Raw genomic sequence first — 22279 nt, 5'->3', positions numbered from 1 at the left:
GCATGTTTAGGGGTCGCTCCGAGGTCAGTGGGGAGGCAGGGCGGGTGGTTACATGTCGATCTACAGAACATACGCAATCACTATGTCGTGAAAGGGAACTCGCAGCTTAGCGCGGCGGGCGGCAGGTGCGCTGGGGAAAAGGGTCAGGGTCCAACCGGAGGCATGAGCGACCCAGCAACTCCCTCGCCCTTTCCACATCAGCAGATTGCCCGGCCCCAACCGCGTAATCCACATAAGACGCACTGCTTCAGTCGCCTCATCTGGCACACAAACAGCGATACGGTACTCCGTCACACCACCGCGACAATCGCGTTCCGCCCGTCTGCGCTGGCTTTCCAACACACGCGCGCGCACACTAAGTTACCACCTGCAGCCCTCGAGTAGTTTCGACGTGGAATCTTCCGAGACCGAACGTGGCATCCCGCGCCTAACTGCTAGCTCGACGACCTCCTTCACTCACCACCGCGGCACTCTATATTTGGCAGCCGGCATAATGGCCACGGCCGAAGCTGCATCGAGACCCCATGGTACGGTGAACTAGCCCAGCACAGCCATTGCCTCAGACAACTGCCCAGATTATTATATTCTCCTCCACCACTTCCGCTCTCGTTTGACCAAATTATGCCCAGCATGCTAACGCGATATAAAGACCGACACCCGCGCAAACGACCCTTTGCCGGTTGGATGAAGCGTCTTGCCAATCTCAAGCCCTCATCGTCCGACGCCCCAGGCAAGAAGGGCAACACCGTTAAGAAAGGCGCCGCGAAGAACAACCCCTATCCCGAGTCTGGCTACATCAACACCAATGTAGCCCCGGCCGATAACTCCTCCGTATCCACTCCCGCCACACAGCGATCGCATGACAGCTACACGTCCATCGAGGAGCCCGCAGCCGGACAGCGGCAAGGTGTAGAGAAGAGCAACAAATCCACAGCACCTACCGTAGCCACAGTCCCTGAAACCGTGCACTCCACAAGATCAAAGGCAGAGACAGGCGGCAGCAACTTTGTCAACGGCGGCAGCACCTTCTCGTCGCCAAATGGCTCAGAACACTCCCTCACCACGACTCTGACGACGATACAATCAACCGCGCCCTCAAATGTCCTCAACTTTGGCCAGACGCAGAACCAGAATAATGCGACAAGCTCAAGCGCCACGCCCGTCCACTTCTCGCATCAGTTCCCCGCATCCCCGCCGCCGTCAGCTATACCGCCGCATCTGGCGCCCCAGCAGCAGCCCAACTCATATCAGGGCGCTACCGCGAACAACATCCTGACCGACAACGCGTCTATCCTCACCCTCGCCTCATCCTCGAAGCGTCGCCGTCGCAACTCCGTAGATACCAATGCTTCGATGCGAGCACTAGCCCCCTCATCGCATTACGGAGGCAGTCGCGAGTCGCTGCCGCTCAGCGTACTCTCAGCCAACCCAGACACCATATATTCGCCTTCCAACAGGCCAAGCAATGTCGGTGCTTTTGTAAATGCCGAGCGCGCGAGCGTCTACTCAGCGTCTGGTGTCACTGCGCCGGTACTACCCAGCGAGCGCAACAGCTACTATGCGACCAAACAAGCCGACGGACTCAGTGTGCGCAGTGGGCTCCTTGGCCACGGCCGCACTGATAGTATCAGCAGCATGCGCGCCACGCCTACTAGCCCACTCGCTAGCCCACGCGACCCCATGGGTCCCGCCAGAATCAGCCGAAAGAGCTCAGAGTGGAAAGACGCGAGGGAAGCAAGTGATGAGGATGAGGCGCCTACGAGCCCCATTGTTGAAGAGCGTGAGGATAAGCCGGCGCCAAATGCGCAGACCTAGATCCAACAGAAGAAGGCGCACCAGTGCTGAATTGTTACGATACGAAACTGAGATACCAACGTAGGCGTTGTGGGGTTGGGCTGTGTTACGATATTCGGAGTAATAGCATGGAAGGCAGGGGGTTTATACTAGTGACTTGGATGGGAGGCGTTAGTATGGGGTGGGGTGCATGTGAAAATGCGCGGGCATACGGTTTACTGCTTCTTCATCTTATACCCTAGTATCGAATGGAGCTTTTCTTTCTTGTGATGTTGAGTGTGTGTCTTCTATAGGGGTGTTCATTTTCTTGTTCCAAGGTTCTAGTTTACACACGAGCCATTTCTGCAAGAGGCGCGGATATGGTATCCAAACTACGCGCTGGCTTTCCATCTTCTGCAAATATCCCATGAGCCCTTGCCAAGATCAAGTTGCAAAGAGTGTAACTCAATCAGCTTCAGGAAGCTTTCGATGATTTTGAATGTCTTCCGAGCGCAAAAGGGAGCATCATTTGCCAGCCTCCTCACTCTCTTCCTGCATATAGAAAGCCTCCGCGTTAATCTCTTCGACAATGTCGCGGTTTCGTAGCTCAGCAAACCTGCACATCACCTGGATGAGGAACTCTTTAGGTAGATCAGGGCGTCTCTGCTTTTCTTCCTCGTTGTCTTTGAGCGTTGACCAATCCAAGCATTGCAACTCAACCATGAGCTTTAAGATCAGGCTGTCTTCCGGTAGATTCTCATAGGCCAAGATGATGTGTTCGTACATTGCGCATCCAAACTCTAAAAAACTGTCGATGATTAGATTATGAGTGATGCGCTCGAAGTCTGCGACGAGAAATCGGTTTGCGAAGACGTATGCCTTGAGCAGCATAGAGCCAAATTTCTCCACTCCAGGGTATTCACCCTCTTCATCAACTTGATCGTAATCTTCGAAACCCGGAGTTTGCTGCGTGTACAGCCAGTGTACGAAGATCTTGAAAACTTCAACTTCGACGTCCTCCAAGGCGACGCCTTCATCTGCCTCTTTCCAGCGTCCATTGTAGGCAGTGCGAAAGTACTCTGACTCGCGGCATAGGATATCCTTGTGAAGCCGAAAGACCTTTTTGTTGGGCCCGATGGCGATAGCGACGACTTCTCCAGTGGTGGCTTCGCTGTTATACATTAGTAAGTGAATATGGAGTTGTTTTGCTGTTCGCGTGTACGTACGCAAGATTAAACATCATCTTTGGAGATTACCAGAGTCACAGATAATACGATGTGGTAGGAGTGGAATGCAAGAGTAGTGAGTGGAGCGTTAGAAGACAGGCTTAAATATGCGTGCCAAGATCGTGATCGCGATGAAGGTAAAAGATGAAGGGTAAAGGCGAGTTCAGAAGTCTCTTCGCTCGAGGTGAGCGAAGCGACATTAAGTGGTCGCGCCTTCACTATCAGTGAGTGCTCGTGCTGAATCCCAATGTACTACCGTTTTGAAAAAACGCCACTTCACTCCGTTGGTGCAAGTTCTCCAACGTCTGGAGAGAAAGGTAAGCTTAAATCGGCGAACAGTAGCAATGGATGTGGTAACAAGGCTTTTCATCTCAGGATTGCATCCTCCGACGCGGACCAGAGATATGAAATCATTTGGAAATTAACTCTCGATAGCTCTTTCGATACGAGAAAGAACTTGTTCGATAAACCATGGCAGACAACACGCGTAGGAATATACTCACGTACATTGTTGATATTCTTACTAGTCTAATAACGAGAACTCTGGATATATCTCCAGAATAGACGTTCTACATATAGTAATCACAAGCTTTCAACTTATCATCTGTCATTTTCAACGTCTTCAACACACTCTGTCTCAGCATGCAAGCGACAAGGAATTCGTGTGGTAGTTGTGGTAGCAGCTGCTTTTCCTCTTCATTATCGTCTTCCGCGTTCCAGGCAAGACACTGTAGGTCCACCATCATAGAAAGGACCGGAATACCTTCCGGCAAGTTGCTGAAACTCCAGATGATGGTTCTGTATGCAGCGCTGAAGGCCGGCTCTCCCTTTCCTGGGAAGTGACCATCAACGAACACGTTGTGTGACAGATGATGGAAATCCGGTGCAAAAAACCGATCGCCGAAGATACAAGACTTTAGCAATAGTATGCCCCAGTGAGAATTCTCAGAGTCTTTGCTTGCTAGTTGAGCATCTGTTCCGGCGGCCTGTAGTAGGAGGGACATATCCTTTGGTAGCTCCTGTGTGTACAACCAGTGAACGAAAAGATTGAGTACTTCAATTTCGACATCCACTAGTGTTACGCCCTTGTCTGACTCTTGCTAGAGTCCGTTGAATGCGACTCGGAAATACTCGGAGTGATGACAGATGAGATCTTTATAAATGCTGTACCGCTTTTTCGTAGGACCGACGAAGACTGTGACCATCTCGCCATTCGCCGCGGTGCTGCTAGTCTTGTTAGTACATACACCTCATACAAGGAAAAGTCCTGGCAGACGTAGAAATAGCAAGCTCTAGTTTACAGTCTACATTATCTTCCAATAAGAGAACTTGTAGAGATTAATAGCATTGCCGTCTTCTAGGCTTTGTATCCATATCTACACACACCCCACACGCTCTTTTGTAGTAGGAAGTACTCTTAGGAGGGAAAGTTTTTTCTCTCTTCGATACAGTGACTCGTACTGGAACACAACAAAAGACAACAGGCACCCATATAGCTGTCGTGTTGAAAAAACCATGCTTAAAAGAAATATGAGAGATCGGCAGGTACTTACCCAAGTACAGGTGCGACCTGGCGGATCGTGGGCTTTTCAATCATGGTGGAGTCGATCTTGGATGCTTGCGGTGATCGAGAAAGCCAGGAGAGATTATTGTCAAGGAAGAACATGAATATACCGATGAAAAGACAGTGGTGGTCTTACCAAAAAGGAAAACAGGATTTCAATGGAAACGTTTTGGTTTTGTGAGATTGATAGTCGCCCTCAAATAGTGGACCTATCTAGGGAGGAGCAGTACCATGGAATGAAGTGTAAGGCAACCACAGTAGGCCATCCCACCACATCAGCCAGCTAGTCACAAGAACCACACGAGAAACTGGAACTCCTCCTACACAATCCGCTCAAAATCCCAAGTAGTGGCCATCACATCCAATAACCTCAAAGGCCAAATGACACCCGTCCTGCCACACCACGACCTCTTATGCCCAATGGACTAGATGCGATTGCTCGCCTTCGTCTTAAACTTCGACGTTTCCTCGCACACACACACACACACAACTCTTATTAGGGTAAATGTCAAGGTTGTGTAAGCGCGGTATGTGGAAGTCAGTGGGTAACTCGATATTGGGCCGTTCCCTGTCGGCATATATGTTTGAAGTATATTGTCTTCTGGCTCTTGGTACTTGCCGAGATATAGATACAACAAAGAAGGAAAGAGATTGAAGTAGAGTTTTCGAACCTCAGGAGTTAAAAAGGTGGCGATTTGAGCAACATCTTCCCTACTACCGCTCCGCAAACTCCAGACTACAAAGCCTTCCTAAGAGCGCTCTTGAATGGAATAATTTGCGCCTCATCCACATTCCACACGCCATCTTTGACATATTGATCTTGCTTTAGCCTCTCCACGACCTCCTCCCTCGTCTTGGCTCCAATGAGGCATGCCGAGCCTTTCATCTTGGGAGGGCTCGTATCGCCTTCTTTGATGGGTTCTTCGAGCATTGCTCCTGTGGGAATGATAGTATCAGCTTTGGACGACTGTCATGTCTATGGAGGCGGATGACGGGAAAAGATGGAAGAGAGTTTGTGAGATGACGTACCACCCCATAACCACATATCCTCCCTATCGGCCTTGAGTCCCTCCAAATGTTTCGGCCGGCTCGCAATACGCTTCTGCAGCGCACCCGCATGGTCGGGCACAATGACGAGCCATTCTTGTAGTGGAGCACCGGTTGATGATACCATTGTGCGTTGTTGGAGCTTCGATACGGATCTTAGTGGTGTTGCGAAGGAAGATGCGAGAGGACGGAGGGAGCGGAGGGCGAGCATATATATCGTAGCTGGCAGGTAAGAGGAGGGCGTGTGGGGCCACGGTAGTTGGAGCTTGGGAAGAGCTGTGACGAAATACGATGTCAGCTTCTTGGTTTGAGGAATTCCTTGACGAAGTATACGTACAGGAGCTCCACTTGATTTATATCAACGAGCTTTGGTGAGACGATCGGTGCAGTATGTACTTCCAAGGGCGCGGGTGGTTGTAGGGCGCAATGTGGGGGAGATGTAGCTTTCGGTCGGAATTAAGCCGCGGCTTTCGGAACAAGTCGCGCTATAGTAACAACAACATGGGGAAATTGCCTAAGGACATCACGCATGTACTGGAAGACTCATGTGTACGTACAGATATACGTATTCGCTACATATACTACGGCTCAACAATAAACACATTCAAACTCATGAACTCATGCCTCCTGAGGTTGATCCAGATGATACCTACCCCTAAAAACCATCAACGCCTTGTTGCATTCCCGAAGACCTAATGGCAGAAAAGCACGCTCGGGCAAACCGTAATTATCACGTAACAGCGACGCTTTCAACGTCGCCCATTGCAGACATGCGCATCGGTGCGCCTAACCACTGCACATGACGCAAGACTCGGGGTTCTCTATTGAGCAAGCGAGGACAGCGTCAGCGTAGATATCACCATCGCGTGCCTCACTGTCGTCCTTCGAATCCTCTTGCTGTGGGTCCTTCTTGGCCACCTCTTCATCAGGCTTAGGAATAGCATCGGCAGCAACCATCTTAGGGCTATCACCCTCTTCTACGTCAGCCTTGAATGGCTTGCTTGCGAGAGCGTTGCGGTCCTCTGAGACTGGCAGTGGGGTAGCAATTGGTGTGGAAACACCATTCTCCTCAGCCTCCGTCTTGGTCTCGCCGTTGGTGGGCTTGATGGCGTACATCGGACGAGGTGCCGATGATGGGGTCTGGGAAGCGGTGACAGGCGAGTGTCGGATAGCCTCAGGCTGGAATCCGGGTTGCTTTCGTACCTTGGGCAGGGCTTTGGCAATGTTTGTGTCTGCAATCTTGAGAGCCTCTTGGTCGACAGTGAATTGGATGGGAGCCGAGGCAGCCATGGTACGGAGATAGTACATGCCAGTCTTGAGACCAGCCTTCCATCCAGCAAAGTGCATAGAAGTGATCTTGCCCATAGTAGGCTCCTTCATGTGGATGTTCAGCGACTGAGACTGGTCAATGAAAGCACCACGGTCAGCGGCCATCTCAATGATCCTTCGCTGCGAGATCTCCCAGACGGTCTTGTAAAGGGTCTTTGTCTCCTCAGGAATGTTGGGAATCCTGGCAATCGAACCTCCATCGGCGATGATACGGTTCTTCATGTTCTCGGACCACAGACCCATGTCGACGAGGTCCTTGAGCAACCATGGGTTGACAACCTGGAACTCACCAGCGAGGACACGACGGGAGTAGATGTTGGAGGTGTATGGCTCGAAGCACTCGTTGTTGCCCAGAATCTGTGAAGTGGAGGCAGTTGGCATGGGTGCAATGAGCAGCGAGTTGCGTACACCGTGCTCAGCAATCTTCTCCTTCAGAGACGCCCAGTCCCAGAGGTCAGTAGGTGTGACATTCCACATATCGTACTGGAGGATACCCTGGGATACGGGAGATCCTTCGTAGGTCTTGTAAGGACCAAGTTCCTTTGCGATATCGCATGAGGAAGTGAGAGCAGCATGGTAGATGGTCTCGAAGATTTGGATGTTGAGCTTCCTAGCTTCGTCTGACTCGAAAGGAAGGCGGAGTGCGAGGAAGGCATCAGCAAGACCTTGAACACCCATACCGATGGGTCGGTGGCGGAAGTTGCTGCGGCGTGCCTCTTCGACGGGGTAGTGGTTGACTTCGATGATCTTGTTCAAGTTGCGAGTGACGACCTGTGTGACTTCGTGGAGCTTCTTGAAGTCAAACACGCCGGCCTTGTAGTCGACAAAAGAAGGCAGGGCAAGAGAAGCCAAGTTGCAAACAGCGACCTCATCAGGAGCGGTGTACTCCACAATCTCAGTGCACAGGTTGGAGCTGCGGATGGTACCAAGGTTCTTCTGGTTGCTCTTGCGGTTGCAAGCGTCCTTGTAGAGCATAAAGGGGTTACCAGTCTCGGTCTGTGCCTCAAGGATGGCATACCAAAGCTTTTGTGCGCGAACAGTCTCGCGACCCTTGTTCTGCTTCTCGTAGCTCTCGTACAGAGCTTCGAATTCTTCGCCGTAAACATCGGCGAGGCCAGGGCACTCGTTCGGGCACATGAGTGTCCAGTTGCCGTTGTCTTGGACACGCTTCATGAAGAGGTCAGGAATCCACAGAGCGTAAAAGAGATCGCGAGCGCGGACCTCCTCCTTGCCGTGGTTCTTGCGCAGGTCAAGGAAGCCAAAGACGTCAGCGTGCCATGGCTCGAGGTAGATGGCGAAGGCACCTGGACGCTTGTTGCCACCCTGGTCGACATAGCGAGCAGTGTTATTGTATACACGGAGCATGGGAATGAGACCGTTAGACGTTCCGTTAGTGCCACCGATGTATGAGCCAGTAGCACGAATGCGGTGCACGTTGAGGCCAATACCGCCAGCGGTCTTGGAGATCAACGCACAGGTCTTGAGTGTGTCGTAGATGCCGTCGATGCTGTCCTCCTTCATGTCGATGAGGAAGCATGACGACATTTGTGGTGATGGTGTGCCCGCGTTGAACAACGTCGGCGAGGCGTGTGTGAAGTACTTTTGAGACATGTAGTCGTAGGTCTCGATGGCCCTCTCGATGTCATCACCGTGAATGCCAACAGCAACACGCATGAGCATGTGTTGTGGGCGCTCGGCGACCTTGCCGTTTATGCGGAGGAGATATGAGCGCTCGAGTGTCTTGAAACCAAAGAACTGGTAGTTAAAGTCACGGTCGTATACGATAGCCGAGTTGAGCTCGTCTTGGTGTTCCATTATGACCTTGTAGATGTGATCAGAGATCATGGGTTGTCTCTTTCCGTTCTTGGGGTTGACATAGTTGTACAGATCTTCTACAACGAGAGAGAATTGCTTCTTGGTCTGCTTGTGGAGATTTGATACAGCAATACGCGCAGCGAGGATTGCGTAGTCGGGATGTGTGGTGGTCATGTAGGCTGCGGTCTCAGCGGCCTGTCCCTTTGTTAGACGTTTCCATGGTATGAGACGCGTTCAAGAGCGTACCAAGTCGTCTAGCTGGACGGTGTTGACACCCTGGTAGACACCAGAAATGACCTTCATTGTGATAGCAGCGGGGTCAACATGGTCCGGGTCAAGGCCGTAACATAGCCTTGACACTCGTGCTGTGATCTTGTCGAACTGCACGCGTTCCTTGCGTCCATCTGAAGTCGACTATTAGCGGTGAAGATTTGCAGCGGTGAAGGACAGGCAGTACATACCACGCTTGAGAACGAACATGTTGAATTAGAAAAGTAGTAGAGGGGTATCTGGGAGTGGGTATCGTGAAGAATGGGTGTATGGGAAGAGTGTGCAGGAGTGAGGGGCGGATGGATGCAGGCACACACTTATAACGCGTTTCTTCTCTTTACGCGTCCCGTCGCGTTGCTTGGGCCACGGATCGGATTGGTGCTAAAGTGCTTGCTGCTTGTGTAAGCCGTGCAGGGATGTGGGGTCGGGGAAACGACGGCCGATGCCCGAACTTTTCGCGGGCCATGGTATCGCAGACGGCAAGACGCTGAGGTGCCGCAGCGACACCAGGACGCCCTCCACACCCTCCCCGGCCCATACAGAACCAATTGCCCGTCATGGCAGGCGGTCACATGAAATACCGCCACCTCAGTCGGTCGTCGTCGCATCGCCAGGCGCTCCTGCGAAACCTCGTCACATCGCTCTTCAAGCACGAAACGATTGCGACAACATGGCACAAGGCGAAGGAAGCCCAGCGGTTAGCCGAGAAGCTGATTACCCTGGGAAAGAAGAATACAGAGGCGACACGGCGGAGAGCGACCCAGATATTCTACGTACGACACGCCAAGAGCATCTACCAAGAGCGCATACTGACAATGTCAGGAACCAAACGAAATGGTACCCAAGCTATTCGGCCCCATAAGGAAGCGCTACGAAGCCAGACCCGGCGGCTACACTCGCGTCCTCCGCATTGAGCCCATGAAAGAAGACCAGGCCGAGTCCGCCATCCTCGAACTCGTAGACGGTCCAAAAGACATGCGCTTCGCCATGACCGCAAAAACACTAGCGAGAAGACCAACAAGATTAGGGCTGAGCCCGGGCATCACAATGCACGTCAAGAAGGTCACACAGTTTCGCAAGGATGGTGTGGAGGGCCTGCGGAAAATGGTTCAGTCACTGCGGAAACTACATGCCAAGGGTGTGGATGAGAGGATATTACCTGCACCTAAGAAGGTATACCCGGAGACTCAGATGAAGAGGGAGATGCACTATCCCGAGGAGGTTGACAGTGGCAAGTACCCGAACAAGATTATGCGAGTCGGAAAGTCAATGAAAGTGACGTCGAGAGCGAAGCCAAGAGTGAAGCCGAGGGCAAAGGTAGTAGAGAAGAGCGAGAAGGAAGAACACCTGATCAAAGAGTAGGACTGAGCCAATAGATGAAGAAGTGGCTATCACGAGGCCTCTGTAGTAAATGTGTAAATGTACAACATATCCATATCCAACATTGCGTCAACACGGATCAAGAGGTTGGCTCTTTACCGCACTACTCACGATACTCTGCATGTTTTGCGAGATTGGAGGACCAATCGATAATCCCTCTCTCACCTGGCTCAAGTAATTGGTCATATATGCGCTCGAGTCGTCAAGGTGACCAAGGTCTCGGAGTCTGGTGTGTGGTAACGAGTAGTGAATTACTCTCTTTTTTTTTGGACAAACACCAAGGTGAGCACGGTAGTGACTCCAAAATAAGGCAGATTAGCCGTCTATAAGAGGGAACCTATTCGAGCTTGTCTACCTTCTCCCTCCATCCACTCTACACAACCTGTTCGGTAGTCAATATGTCGTCAAGCAACCAAGACCATCGTGAACAGGAAAGACCGCGTATATCGTAAGTCCTTGTGCATATGATTTTCACACTTCACTAATCTCCTACAGAGCCCACAACGCCCCTTTTGCCAAGGTCGTCGTTGGTCCTGAAGCACTATCTTTCACTGTACACCTCGATCTGCTTATCCATCACTCGCCCTTCTTCCGCGCTGCCCTTACAGGGTCCTTCAAAGAAGCCGACGAGAAACTCGTTACCCTCTCCGATACCGCGAGCAACACTTTCGAGCTGTTTGTCCACTGGCTCTATTACCAACGACTTCCTATCGAGACAGACTCGTCCGAGCTACTTGCACTCTATCGCAACGCTGAGGACGATGAAGTTCTGTATGAGAACCTCGTCTCTCTATACATCTTCTGTGACAAGTATTACGTACCCGGGCTGAAGAGGGAGTGCCTCGATACACTCTTCTATCAAATTACCGAGAATCCCTATCTATCCGAATTCAATATTATCCGGCGCACGTTCAATAACTTGGAAACAAACCGAGATCCACTCTGTCGTCTCTTGGTTGACTATTACTGCTACTGGGCTAGTGAAGACTGTTGGACATTGAAGGAAGTTCAAGACCTACCTTCGACGTTTGTAGCAATGGCTATGGCTCGATATACTAACTTCAAGTCTGGAGGCTGCGATGCTTATTCACTTGAGTTGTGTGACTACCATGGCCATGCAACAAGCAAGGAGAGGAAGGAGTGTGAAAAGAAGAGACAAGACTGAGAAGGAGGGGAAAGACAACGACAATGACGAGAGTGACTAGACCAGGGAGTCATCCAATGGTTGATCTTCGTTAGGGAGCTTGCTGCATTCTTGGGGTCGATTCTCAAATGACATTGGTTAGTAATGTGTGCTTCAATTCCAGAGGTTAGGTTTGCTTTGGTTTTAATGACAAGCATGGATGATGAAATAGCTTGGTTGGACTGCACTTGAGTTTGGTGGCTTCGATATTCTATTATCAACTGTAATCACAAATCTGTCTTTTCTTTCTTCGGTATCAAGTGCTATCGACACGCACCAGCTGATAACAATGTTGGTAGCCTGACCGCCGTCTTTCCCGCCATCACGAAGAGTAATTCTCGACCTACTTTTCATATCATCACACACTCGTAAATACTCCATTCTGATAGTCGACAACAATTGCCTTCTCCAGCGCCGTACTTGCCGCCTCCTTGAAAGCTTTGTGTACGGGATCATCATCAACGTAGTAGTCACGATCTTCGATGGAATGAAACTGTAGGACGAAAGCGTGGGTGATGCCGTTCTGGTGGGCGATGTCAGATTATCGATGATTCCAAAACTTTCATCGGTGTTGAATACCTGCAGGTTTTCAGTCGAGATATCTTTCCCACCCGAAATCGATACAATATATGGCCTCAGCGTAGTTGGATGTATGCATGCTTTCTTCAGTCCGAAGAATTGCGCAACCACCTAAAACGTGGCCTCAGCGTTGCTCATCAGCGTTAGTCTTGCGAGCATCTAACCTCTTTGACAGCGAATTTGCTTGTGCCGTCTTTGAATTGGAACAGCACGATATGCGTGGTGTACGGAATTACCGGCCCATGCGGTCCAAAAAAGTACTCGGCGAGCGAATGTCCAAGAGTGCGTGAAAAGAGTATGAGGCCTGTAGCTAAAAGCAGGCAGAATACGAGCCCAAAAGCTCTCTTTGGTATCATCATGCCGCTAGGAGATAGCTCCGTCGAGGGCGTGGAGTTGGCAGTTGGGTCAAAAGCAAAGATATGCGCTCACTGTGCTGCAAAACACCGAGCGAAAGCGCATTGGCAGCGGCGCGACCAGGATAGAGGGAACATGATCCCCCTCCCCGACGCAAAGGCAAGGTGTACCTGTCGAGGCAAGCGAGGGGGATGCGAGCGCTAAATCCTTGGGAGCCGTCGAGCGAATGGCCTGTAGCCGCAAATTGCTGGCAGACGGGGTAGTGGGTCCAAGCTCCCTGCCTACTCCACCTCCAAAGTGGCCCGCGGGTGACGTACCTGAATGAAAGGCATGCGAAGGAAGCACGTCGAAAGGCGAAAAGCCAGACTTTGGCCGCGTTATGTCCATGCTAAAGTCAACTATGGCGTACGATCCAGACCCGCTCCAGGGCAAGTGGATAGACTTGCGTCAATTGGGACGGCTGAAGCCAGGTTCTGGCTCGATTGTCCACCATGAGTGGGGCCTTGGCATCTACGTCATACGAATGTCAGGTGCAGGCCAACACTGCGGCTACGACTACAAAAGAGCTCGCATTCCTTGTCTGCTGCAACCCATCACCACAAGCAAATTCACTCACCCCATCACCTCATCTAAAAACACAAACCCTCATCACAATGGCTTCTCTCCACTGTAAGTATGCCCAAGTCAGTGGACAAGCTGCTGCCCGCACTTGCACAAGCAATTGCGCAATGTTTGGCAGCATTGGCATCATAATACAACAGCCTAGCTAACAATTGACCTCAGACCTCCCTCCCGTCAAGCCCTCTGCCATCGCTCTCGGCACGGCCTTCAACCACGCTGTCTCCCTCGCCGTCCTTGGACCCGTCTTCGGTGACGCATACCGCCGCGCGCAGCAGGCTAACTCCAAGGAGGAGTACTTCCACACCAAGGAGGCCGCTACCGCTGCCGCATCGTGGGGTAGCTCTATCCTCGGCTCTGGTATCCAGGCCTACGGTGTCGGTGCTCTGATCAACGCTACCGGAACTCTTACCTACAAGGGTGCTGCTTACCTCGGTTCCCTCATCTTCTTCGCTTCCGCCGCTCCCTCAGTACGTCATCCCACATGTCAACCAAAGTCTTCGAATATACGCTAACAGTGGCCCAATAGATTGTCTCCCAGGTCGTCACCGAGAAGCGCCCCATGGACACCATCGCCGTCGGCGCTGTTGCCCGCGTCCTCGAGACTGTCGGCCTCAGTTTGTTCCTCACCTACTGGGGAACCCGCACCAACCCCTTCGACTAAGCGTCTCGCCCTATAGTGGTAGAGGAGTTTAGGGATTCTCATCTTTGGCGGTTTAGATTGATTGCTTCAGTCAGCGAACGATGCAGATGATATAAGCTAGCGAAAAGCTTAAAAGGGCTTGCTTTCATTACGATGTAATATACCTCAATGAAGGAAATAATTCACGCCATTACCATTCAACCATGACTGTGATGCTGTCTTTCCAGCTTTCCACATTGTGATTCCCGATATGTTGTCTCGCGGTGGGCTTGGGCAGTCGTCCAGAAAACATCTGTTATTGCGTAACAGTCTTACCTTGGAAGTATTCTTACACAATGTCAATGACCTTGACTTTGGATAAAAAGCGTCTGGCATAATAGTAGTTGCTTGCTGTGTGTAATTGCTATTGCTGTGGGGAAATCGAGGCGTGTAATTTCCGTACGCTCCAGTTTGCAAGATGTACGACACCTATCGACATGATTTTGAAGTCATTAGAAAGGATTATGCTCTCTTTATGTTGTGTATGACTGCTCGAAAGCAAGAGGAAAAGAGCTTACTAGAGTCTTACTACTGTGGAATAAGCTTTGATACCGATTCAGTGTAGTAACGTTGCTAAAGAGCTTAGCATGATAATCTTGATGCAAGTATGATTTCTCAAAAATTGTGCATCAACTACATGCAGCTGTAGATTCGTGAAGACCAGACTCGCGTCGGATGTCGAGCCATCAAGCTAAAGACAGTACTCAGGTCTCACAACACACAGCAAAGTCAATGAGTACAAAGGAGTGACTGGTTCTTTTTCAACTAAAAAAGTCAGGACTTATGGTCACGATTGGTACCCAATTACACGAAGAGTACATGAAGCAAAGACTTTGTGCGTCATGGTTATCCTTTTGGAATCTTGTAGTTACTGCGTCGTTCTGATGTCCGTCTGACTACACGAAGTTGCGACGCCAAAATCTTGATATCATGGAGCTTAGATATACCTCGAAGCCATAGGCAGTTTTCCGACAGCAATTTTGTAAGCCAGTCCTCCTAATTTGAGGAACATATATTATGACATTACGCACTGTAGACTCGGCACGGGGTATATCCCATTGGTAAAGTAACTTTTAGTGAGATGAGCTCTATATGCCTCCATGACATACATCACTCCATCTTTGTAAGCTCAATCTCATACTGAAACAATAGTATGCATCCCGATTGCTTGTCCTTTGACATTGCGCATCCGATATTGCAAGCCTCGCTCCATGGCTTTGTATTACCCTTTCCACCCGGCCGCCTCAAGCAAGCCCGACACAGTCGTAACTCTATATCCTCTCCTCTTCAATTCTGGCAACACCTTTCTTAGCATCGGCGCCGTCCACTCTCTCCGATCATGGCAGATGATAATGCTGCCCGGTCGAACCATACTAAGTATATGCCTCGCGTTTACACTAGGATAACCAATCTGAGGATCATGGGGATACACACTACCCAATACCATCTGGTACTCCATGTTCTTGATCTGCGCCCTCATTCTCGTGCTGAAGAACCCAGACCCAGGTCTAAAGTAGCGTGGCGGATGCGGTTTCCCCACCGTGTCGTACGTGCCGTTGATGTACCCTTCTACCTGAGTGACCTCTGCGTAAAGAGTCTCAGGGCTCAGAGAACGAGACGGCTCGTCGTGCATGGCATGGTTCCCTAATTCCATGCCACTTTTCACAAGACGTTGAAGTGCATCTTCTCTTCCACGCACCTGCCCACCGATAACGAAAAACGTCGCATGTGCTTCATAGTCCTCTAGTACTTTTAGAATCTCGCGCGTGTACTCTGACGGCGCATCATCAATGGTCAATGCAATGACTTTCTCTCCTCCTTTTGCTCTTGGTAAAGGCACGTGCCACAGTACGTCAGGCCACCTCCGTTGGAAATATCGAATTAAGACATTCGGCGGCTTGTAGATGACGTAAAAAGGCAAAATGAAAGTTACCACCACGAAGACGATGAAGAACATGGTGTACATGCGTCTCCGACGCGCGGCTCGGGTAGTGGGTAGGCGGAAGATGCGCAGAGGAAGGCGGGGCATGGTATGCCTGTGTGTGCTGCGAATACAGGGACAGCAGATTTCATTGTCGTGAGCGAAAGCCGAAATTAGATGTCATGAGGTCGAAGGGTTGCGCAATATGGCGGAGTTGAAGATACGTGGGTGAGGCTTGTGGAGTGGTTGTCGTGGATCAAAGGGGTTAGGGGCCTTCGCAGGGGTGTACTATTCGGTTTAGTGCGGACACGTGCAAGCGTGGTTTTGACGAAATTCGCAGCGCGCGAAGTTTTCTTCTCTTCTGTACAACTCTTTAGCTACGTACGCAAACTGCTGTATTCGTCAGCGTTTCGCGTTGCACTGACGCGTATGCGTGTGCTACTGCTTGAACTTCAATGCGCATGTTCTACAGCCACGACTATGTGCTTACGACGTTTTCTAATGTTTGAAACGATCTACGTGCAACAACCTTGCCTATACATCAATCAGCATTTCTATCTTCTATAGATTCAGGAACCAATTTGTCACGCTTATTCGAACAGTATCAACTTCGACATAAGCCCTCTAAGAATGTTCCAAGAACGACACCGTGAGCGTTTAATTGACCTGGCTGCCTTTCATCTGTGGCTACTCGGGTCTCATTGCGCCCATACATCCCTTCCGAAGCTTTTTATCGTTGGACATGATATAGTGTAGCAACGACGTTGCGTATTCGGAGGTCTTCGCATTGCTGAGATAGACCGGCACGGCTCCTGGTACATCCGGTACCCGGATACCATATGTGTCCGTGGTTGTGCACGTCCGATGACGCGATAACATGCTACCAGCGTATCCGCTACCGCTGTAATGATAGGAGAGCCTTGGCTATGGCTGTATACGACCGTGGTGGGATTACAGGCACAGCCAATCCACCCGTATTGTGTTCATCGTTCCTCGAAAGGATATCCTTGAACAGCTAACATCATCTCAGCATTCCATATTGATCCGGTACAGCCGATCTCATTTCAGCACATTACCAATTCTGTGAATAGTCAACGGCCATGTCTCAACCCGTATGTGGTGGTCTATATGCTATTCTCAATAAGTGAGGCATTGCTTTACCGTATTTGGACTTTCTCCGCGTTCCCAGTGATGTGACGTCTTTGCTCAATGTTTAAACTTTTAGCCCCCGTCAATGCTGTTGTACCGTCGAGACACATCAATTTCCCAGACGCCCGACTTCGGCAGTTCGTCACAATTGCAGCCATGCAGCTTTGCGGCTGATGCCTTGTGAGCGGCACGAAGCGAGGCTGCCATCGTTGTCAAAAAAACTAGTGTGGATGCTTGTAACGCGTTTCATCGGGAACAAGTTACCGCAGTGTCTGTGGGACTATCACATCGCGATCGAAGATGGCTGCACATGTGGCGAGAATAGGCGCTCTTGTGGTGGTTATGCCAGGTTGAACGTTCTGGCCATTTCGGGCTTGCAAACCAGAAATCCGACAGTTTGGGATGCATGAGAAGTACGAGTAGTGTATACAACAATCTGTCGGCAAGCGCCGAGGCCGACGGCATGATGGTAACGAAGACGGAGTGTGGAGATACCAATCAGCTGCCCAGACAGCACATACTTTATCGATTAGGAGAATGCAAGGTTTCGAAAACATGCCTCCGAGGCTAACATTTACATCGGTGTGAACGGCTTCAGGGTACGAATTGGGTAAGCATAGAGATTCAGAGTGTAGGAAAAAATCCCGAGTGTAAGGAAAGTTTCGACACGAAAAGGACCGATGTGGGTAGGGGTGAACTGGGTGTCTGGGTAAAGCTCGGGTGAGAACACCATCGCCACACGCGACAAAAGTCCGTAACTTGGGCGAAGATTTGCGGAATCACGATACCGCGGTCCAGGTAAGCCCAAGATACGAAGAATAGGCGGGTGCTTGCGTCTTTCCGACGCCGATAGATTGGCTTGGTACATTTACACCACGAATCCCATGATACAGGTCCGGCAAAAGCAATGTGGTCGGTACACTCGAAGATTAGGTTATGTTCCCCTGCATTCCCTATATGTTGTGCATAACATTACCGCTGGTGTTTGCGCGGCTGGTACCTTGCTTCGCACAGGGTGTTTCCCTGTGTAAACGCGGCATGCCGACGATTGAAGTTCTTCAAGGAACGTTCCCAGCAGCGGGGGTCGTTGCGCTAGGTTTGAGAGCAGTGTGCGGAGAGGACTCCGCGGCACGTCTAGACCGACAAGGTTTGGCGAGCGATCGTGGGGGAGGCCTGAAACGATCCTTGTTGTGAGATGCCGGATTTAACGTTGGAATTGACGACTCTTCACCGGAAGGTGAACGCGATAGCTTTACAAAGGGGCCCACCGGCGACGGAAAGCTTTTGGACCAACTTGTGTATCAGAGGGAGAAAGAGGTAAAGAAGAATAATTTGAGTAGATCAGTGGCTGCTGTCTATGGTCAAGACATTATGGCAAAGACCAAAAATGTACATTGCGATCGAACGTCATGGGACGTTAGGTCTGCTGAGGGGCTGGCACTAGAATGTAAAAGAGCTACGCTTGTTACATTCGTATCTTACATGTGTATGTTGTTACAGAGTCGTGAATGCATGAATGTACAGGGAGTAATATCGAAGGGCCGTGTGGCGGTTGCGTGAAAGTCTGTTCGGAACAGATCTAGACTGGCGGGGTCTTTGGCTTTCTCTTGCCAATATTGTAGCCCCAGCTTCTCAGGGTCTTGACAACCTTGGGGAGGACGGCTGCGGTGAGTGGCACGCGGAAGAAGATGAGGGACTTGTGTACGAGGTAGGCTAGTCCGAGTTGTGACCAGATTGCTGTGGCTGCTGTCAGCGTTGTTCATTGCCCCAGAGAGAAAGGTTTCCCATACATGCGTTTGACCCACCGTTGTGTCCTACACTTCGTCCAGCCTCGACATAGCCTTCTCTCGCAGTGGCCTCTGCAGTGGTTTCCTCGACGCCTGCATCTTCTAGCTTCTTGCCGGCGTCTGGGACGACTATGCGGACAACACTCCAGAGGGCGTTTTTCAGCACTTCTTCATAGTGGCCTATCCGGTCGGTTCCCAGCCAGCGTACTGCTATGAAGCAGAGGGGGAAGTCAATGAGTGACAGTCCCAGGTAGACTCCTACCGCCGTCCACCCATATTCGCGGGAAAGCTTCTTGAGCCGCTGTGATACCGACAGCGCAGGCTCAGGACTGCCTAGGTGCGGCGTGGGGTTGTGCGACTGGACAGTAGGCTTGTCACTTTTGAAGCGCAGAGAGCGGAAGCGGCGGGCGAGGGCAGAGCGTTGGTATCGGAAGAACAGGAGGGCGCTTTGCTCGAGCGATTTATTTCCCAGTCTGGAAGGGGCGCTGGATTGGGTAGGCGTGAAGAAGGTGCGAAGGAAGGGTGCTGATGGTCGTGAGGCGGCGCTTCTGGCGGCACGCGCAAACGGCAGCTGGGCAGTCCAGAGGCGATCTACTCGAGGCTTCATGGCATGGGCGGGCGAGTGTTGCGGCGGCAGGTGAATCGGTCTTCACGTGGGGCGGTGGTCGTCGACTCAGGCTCACTGTCACAGCGCTGTGGTGCCGGAAGTCCTCGCCAAAGCTACCTAACGTTGTTGCAGCGTCACTATTGCCATATAATTCTGCCAGGGTCCGCCCCCGGCCAATAGTAATTCCGCACCCCGAGCATTCACCGTCGCCGCACGAATGCCCATGGCGCCATCGTCCGCTCGCGCATGCTGACTTCCTAACGCGGCTGCCGACTCTGCTTTATCCGTAGACCTCACACGCCGTCTTGGGTTTTGTCGCTCGGAGCAATCCGTAGGGCTAACGAGCATCATCCATACACCATGGTTCTCGTCTCGAAGACATCGAAGATGCACAACACGTCCCGTCTTCGACCAGCGCTAGAATGGACCCAGAATGGACCCAGAGTTTACCGAGTCACTGACCGCAAAAGTCATTGCCTCAGGCTTGTCATCGCCATGTCGCATGACGAATCCTGCCAGAGGGACATGTCAAGGCGCACCGACCGAATGGCTTGAGGCAGAGGCGGTGGAGCTGGGATTCAACTCTGTCTCGCCTGTCTTTGCGAGAGTAGAACCGTCTCATTTCCTCAACGCCTTCAGTCTCTCTATACGACAGCGTTTCTGGCCAGCTGCGACATGTCCGCCGTGATCCAAGACAAGGGCAGACCAGGGATCACGTCTTGCGCACATTCTCAGAATTGCCTGACAGAAGCGTCAGCCTGCATCAGCCCAACTGTGGCCAAGAACTTCCTCGGGGAGTCTCGAAGCGTGTTTCCTGCAAACATCTGTTGCAGCCCAGTACCAATCAGGCTAGCTACACGCCTCCTTGCGGGCGGAACATGGGCAGCACATGCAGCCATGCACGCTTGACTCCTTCACCCTCGCTTGGCCAGGAAAATCATTGTGATGTCTCGCAAGCGCTCCGGTCATTTGCAATTCCAAAAGCCCGTCAAGCACGCCCGAGGTGTGGCGTTACTGGGTGCCAGCCTGCTCCTCGCTCGACATGCAGCATGGACCATGGTGCGCCGTACTGCATTTCACACGTCGTATTCCTACTCTGCATCTTGAATTCTAAATTGCGGGGGCACCACGCGTAGCTTTATTATCGACCGTGCGGGTCCATTTTGTCTGTATGCGAACCTGTTCGCTGGTACCGATAGCGCCGGTGGTGGAACAGGAGAGCCCTCCGTTACAGAAATCCATCCAACACGACCGTTTCACAACCCACTACCCACACTCCTTTAGACCGCTTGTCATTATCCGGTCGCCTCGCTACGCATGGGGTGACCTTTGGCAAAGCGGTGGGGCACATCACTCTTGGGATAGGACAATTGCCTGTGTCCTGACGGTGGAGTGGCTGATCGAGGGCGTTGGCATCGCGCGGACGCATCCGGCCTCTAACAGTCTTCAACGTTTTACATTAGCCTGATTCGATCTGACAAGGTTCCACACATTGTTCCGCTGTGCTGCAGTCGCCGACTCGTTCAGATGCCTGGCGACGCGTTTGTAATTCCCGGCGCCACTCCCACTGCCGAACAACTGCATCACGACATCGCAAACGACAACTGTATAGTCTTCTGCTTTAGTGAGCCCTTCTCCTGCCATCAACTGGCTCGCCCTTCCTTTTCGTCCAACTTTGTCGGCAACAATCCTGCAGCACGGGTCGGCGCCTGGCTGCGAGGGCCTGGGAAGGTTTGCAAGTTGATCCTTTAAAGTTTTCGGCGTTCCCACAACCCTGCAACCGCACCAGTCTCAAACTTTGAGCTTTGGGTACTGAGCTGACGAGTGATGGAGACCACTTTTCATCTACCTGGCCTTAACATCGTCCTCTTGCCGCCGCATTACCCCCTTGATTGGCCCGTGGTCACGAGCGTTCTTCTGCCCTCTGACGTTCCAAAGCACCGGACAAGGGCTCCTCTCTGAACGGCGCCAGCGTCGTCTGTCCCCCCTGCTAGCTCGGCTGGACTCTGGAGTTGATCGCCCTGCCCTTGCAAAGCTCGGCGCCGTTTGTGACTTCCTGGCGGACAAGGGCCCTTGCCTCTCACATTATTCGGCGGGATGATACTGTGCTTTGGTGTTACACCCATTCCTTCGCTTCACAACTTGACAGCGCCCAAAACGGCACGCTCCCGGAGCCAACTGTTTGAGGCTTCGACTAAGCTCTTACCCTGCAGAGCTGCATGAGTTGCTGTTCAGGATCTGCCTGTTTCTCCACGTGGGTTCGTCTCAATCTCAAGCTGCCTATTAATATGCCTTGGTATATAGACTACCTGTCCGCACTACTTCCTCACCTATTCTGCACCGTGTCTCACTACCCGTCACCGCTCTCTTGACATACATTTCGACTCTCACGCTCCTTATCTTTGTCAACACTACTATCACCAATCGCTCCTTCCTCTCTCGTTTAGCTTCATCACCAACCAATATACTCTGCATTAGACAGCAACATGGGTGGTAACACGGAATATATAGCAGGCCATGGCTACCTCTCTCTCGGTCAGGCTGTCCACGTTGCTCAAAACAGCGAAGGAGGCGTTGACCAGCAACTTGCTCAATTCCTCGAAAAGCGTCTCGCCGTAGTCTGGTCAAAACTAAACGCTCAACCACAGTCCTATATCCTGCCTCCAGACGAGTTCGCGCTTATGAACTATTATCGCACACGATTTGGAGATAACGAAGTAGTCCGCAACGCTACTAAACGCTTTTGGGACAATCACAAAGGCGGCCAATAGTAGCTCGCCGGACATACTGCTCTCATTCGCATTCGACGGGTGACAGAAGAAATTCACGGACGTCGGAACGGCACACATACCACCACCCACCTCGCAACTGCTTTTCCCAAGCCTTCGTCTACAACACCCACTTTCCGCAAGCTTCCGCCGCATATCGAATGAGGCACCTGCTGCACTTTTGAATTGATGATGTGAGTTACCTTGCACTATCACCAATCCATGAC

General features: G+C 51.4%; 12 protein-coding genes across 12 annotated transcripts; 7 read left to right on the top strand and 5 right to left on the bottom strand.

The window, feature by feature from the left end:
- Window positions 1-493: 493 nt before the first annotated feature.
- Window positions 494-1815, top strand: GT037_009412 (uncharacterized protein; the record flags this gene model as incomplete). The annotated part of the gene is made up of 2 exons (XM_038934459.1): window positions 494-527; window positions 650-1815. 2 exons carry the CDS (start codon window positions 494-496, stop codon window positions 1813-1815), a joined length of 1200 nt encoding a protein of 399 aa, XP_038782734.1.
- A 483-nt stretch (window positions 1816-2298) lies between these two features.
- On the bottom strand, window positions 2299-5737 carry GT037_009411 (uncharacterized protein; the record flags this gene model as incomplete). Its single annotated transcript, XM_038934458.1, has 4 exons — window positions 2299-2944; window positions 4170-4223; window positions 5301-5499; window positions 5593-5737. 4 exons carry the CDS (start codon window positions 5735-5737, stop codon window positions 2299-2301), a joined length of 1044 nt encoding a protein of 347 aa, XP_038782733.1.
- Window positions 5738-6396: 659 nt separating this feature from the next.
- On the bottom strand, window positions 6397-9234 carry GT037_009410 (ribonucleoside-diphosphate reductase-like protein subunit large; the record flags this gene model as incomplete). Its single annotated transcript, XM_038934457.1, has 3 exons — window positions 6397-8949; window positions 9001-9158; window positions 9216-9234. 3 exons carry the CDS (start codon window positions 9232-9234, stop codon window positions 6397-6399), a joined length of 2730 nt encoding a protein of 909 aa, XP_038782732.1.
- Window positions 9235-9581: 347 nt separating this feature from the next.
- Window positions 9582-10386, top strand: GT037_009409 (ribosomal protein l17; the record flags this gene model as incomplete). Its single annotated transcript, XM_038934456.1, has 2 exons — window positions 9582-9797; window positions 9847-10386. The coding sequence occupies 2 exons, from the start codon at window positions 9582-9584 to the stop codon at window positions 10384-10386; spliced, it is 756 nt and encodes a 251-aa protein (XP_038782731.1).
- Window positions 10387-10802: 416 nt separating this feature from the next.
- GT037_009408 (uncharacterized protein) lies at window positions 10803-11569 on the top strand (the record flags this gene model as incomplete). The annotated part of the gene is made up of 2 exons (XM_038934455.1): window positions 10803-10852; window positions 10900-11569. 2 exons carry the CDS (start codon window positions 10803-10805, stop codon window positions 11567-11569), a joined length of 720 nt encoding a protein of 239 aa, XP_038782730.1.
- A 376-nt stretch (window positions 11570-11945) lies between these two features.
- On the bottom strand, window positions 11946-12525 carry GT037_009407 (uncharacterized protein; the record flags this gene model as incomplete). Its single annotated transcript, XM_038934454.1, has 3 exons — window positions 11946-12110; window positions 12167-12277; window positions 12331-12525. 3 exons carry the CDS (start codon window positions 12523-12525, stop codon window positions 11946-11948), a joined length of 471 nt encoding a protein of 156 aa, XP_038782729.1.
- A 486-nt stretch (window positions 12526-13011) lies between these two features.
- GT037_009406 (duf-domain-containing protein) lies at window positions 13012-13802 on the top strand (the record flags this gene model as incomplete). The annotated part of the gene is made up of 3 exons (XM_038934453.1): window positions 13012-13189; window positions 13304-13608; window positions 13668-13802. The coding sequence occupies 3 exons, from the start codon at window positions 13012-13014 to the stop codon at window positions 13800-13802; spliced, it is 618 nt and encodes a 205-aa protein (XP_038782728.1).
- Window positions 13803-15042: 1240 nt separating this feature from the next.
- On the bottom strand, window positions 15043-15849 carry GT037_009405 (carbohydrate esterase family 4 protein; the record flags this gene model as incomplete). Its single annotated transcript, XM_038934452.1, has 1 exon — window positions 15043-15849. The coding sequence occupies one exon, from the start codon at window positions 15847-15849 to the stop codon at window positions 15043-15045; it is 807 nt and encodes a 268-aa protein (XP_038782727.1).
- A 2620-nt stretch (window positions 15850-18469) lies between these two features.
- On the bottom strand, window positions 18470-19323 carry GT037_009404 (peptide alpha-n-acetyltransferase nat2; the record flags this gene model as incomplete). The annotated part of the gene is made up of 2 exons (XM_038934451.1): window positions 18470-18627; window positions 18681-19323. Coding segments are annotated over 2 exons (801 nt in total), but the record flags the coding sequence as incomplete, so codon positions are not given.
- A 321-nt stretch (window positions 19324-19644) lies between these two features.
- Window positions 19645-19839, top strand: GT037_009403 (uncharacterized protein; the record flags this gene model as incomplete). The annotated part of the gene is made up of 1 exon (XM_038934450.1): window positions 19645-19839. One exon carries the CDS (start codon window positions 19645-19647, stop codon window positions 19837-19839), a length of 195 nt encoding a protein of 64 aa, XP_038782725.1.
- Window positions 19840-20455: 616 nt separating this feature from the next.
- Window positions 20456-20752, top strand: GT037_009402 (uncharacterized protein; the record flags this gene model as incomplete). The annotated part of the gene is made up of 1 exon (XM_038934449.1): window positions 20456-20752. The coding sequence occupies one exon, from the start codon at window positions 20456-20458 to the stop codon at window positions 20750-20752; it is 297 nt and encodes a 98-aa protein (XP_038782724.1).
- A 1018-nt stretch (window positions 20753-21770) lies between these two features.
- On the top strand, window positions 21771-22055 carry GT037_009401 (uncharacterized protein; the record flags this gene model as incomplete). Its single annotated transcript, XM_038934448.1, has 1 exon — window positions 21771-22055. One exon carries the CDS (start codon window positions 21771-21773, stop codon window positions 22053-22055), a length of 285 nt encoding a protein of 94 aa, XP_038782723.1.
- Between the last annotated feature and the right edge of the window lie 224 nt (window positions 22056-22279).

The sequence above is a fragment of the Alternaria burnsii genome (assembly GCF_013036055.1).
Source record: "Alternaria burnsii strain CBS107.38 chromosome Unknown 728, whole genome shotgun sequence".
Classification (NCBI taxonomy): Eukaryota; Fungi; Ascomycota; class Dothideomycetes; order Pleosporales; family Pleosporaceae; genus Alternaria; species Alternaria burnsii.
The sequence above is the reverse complement of the archived record's forward strand: the minus strand, read 5'-3'. Positions and strand labels throughout refer to the sequence as shown.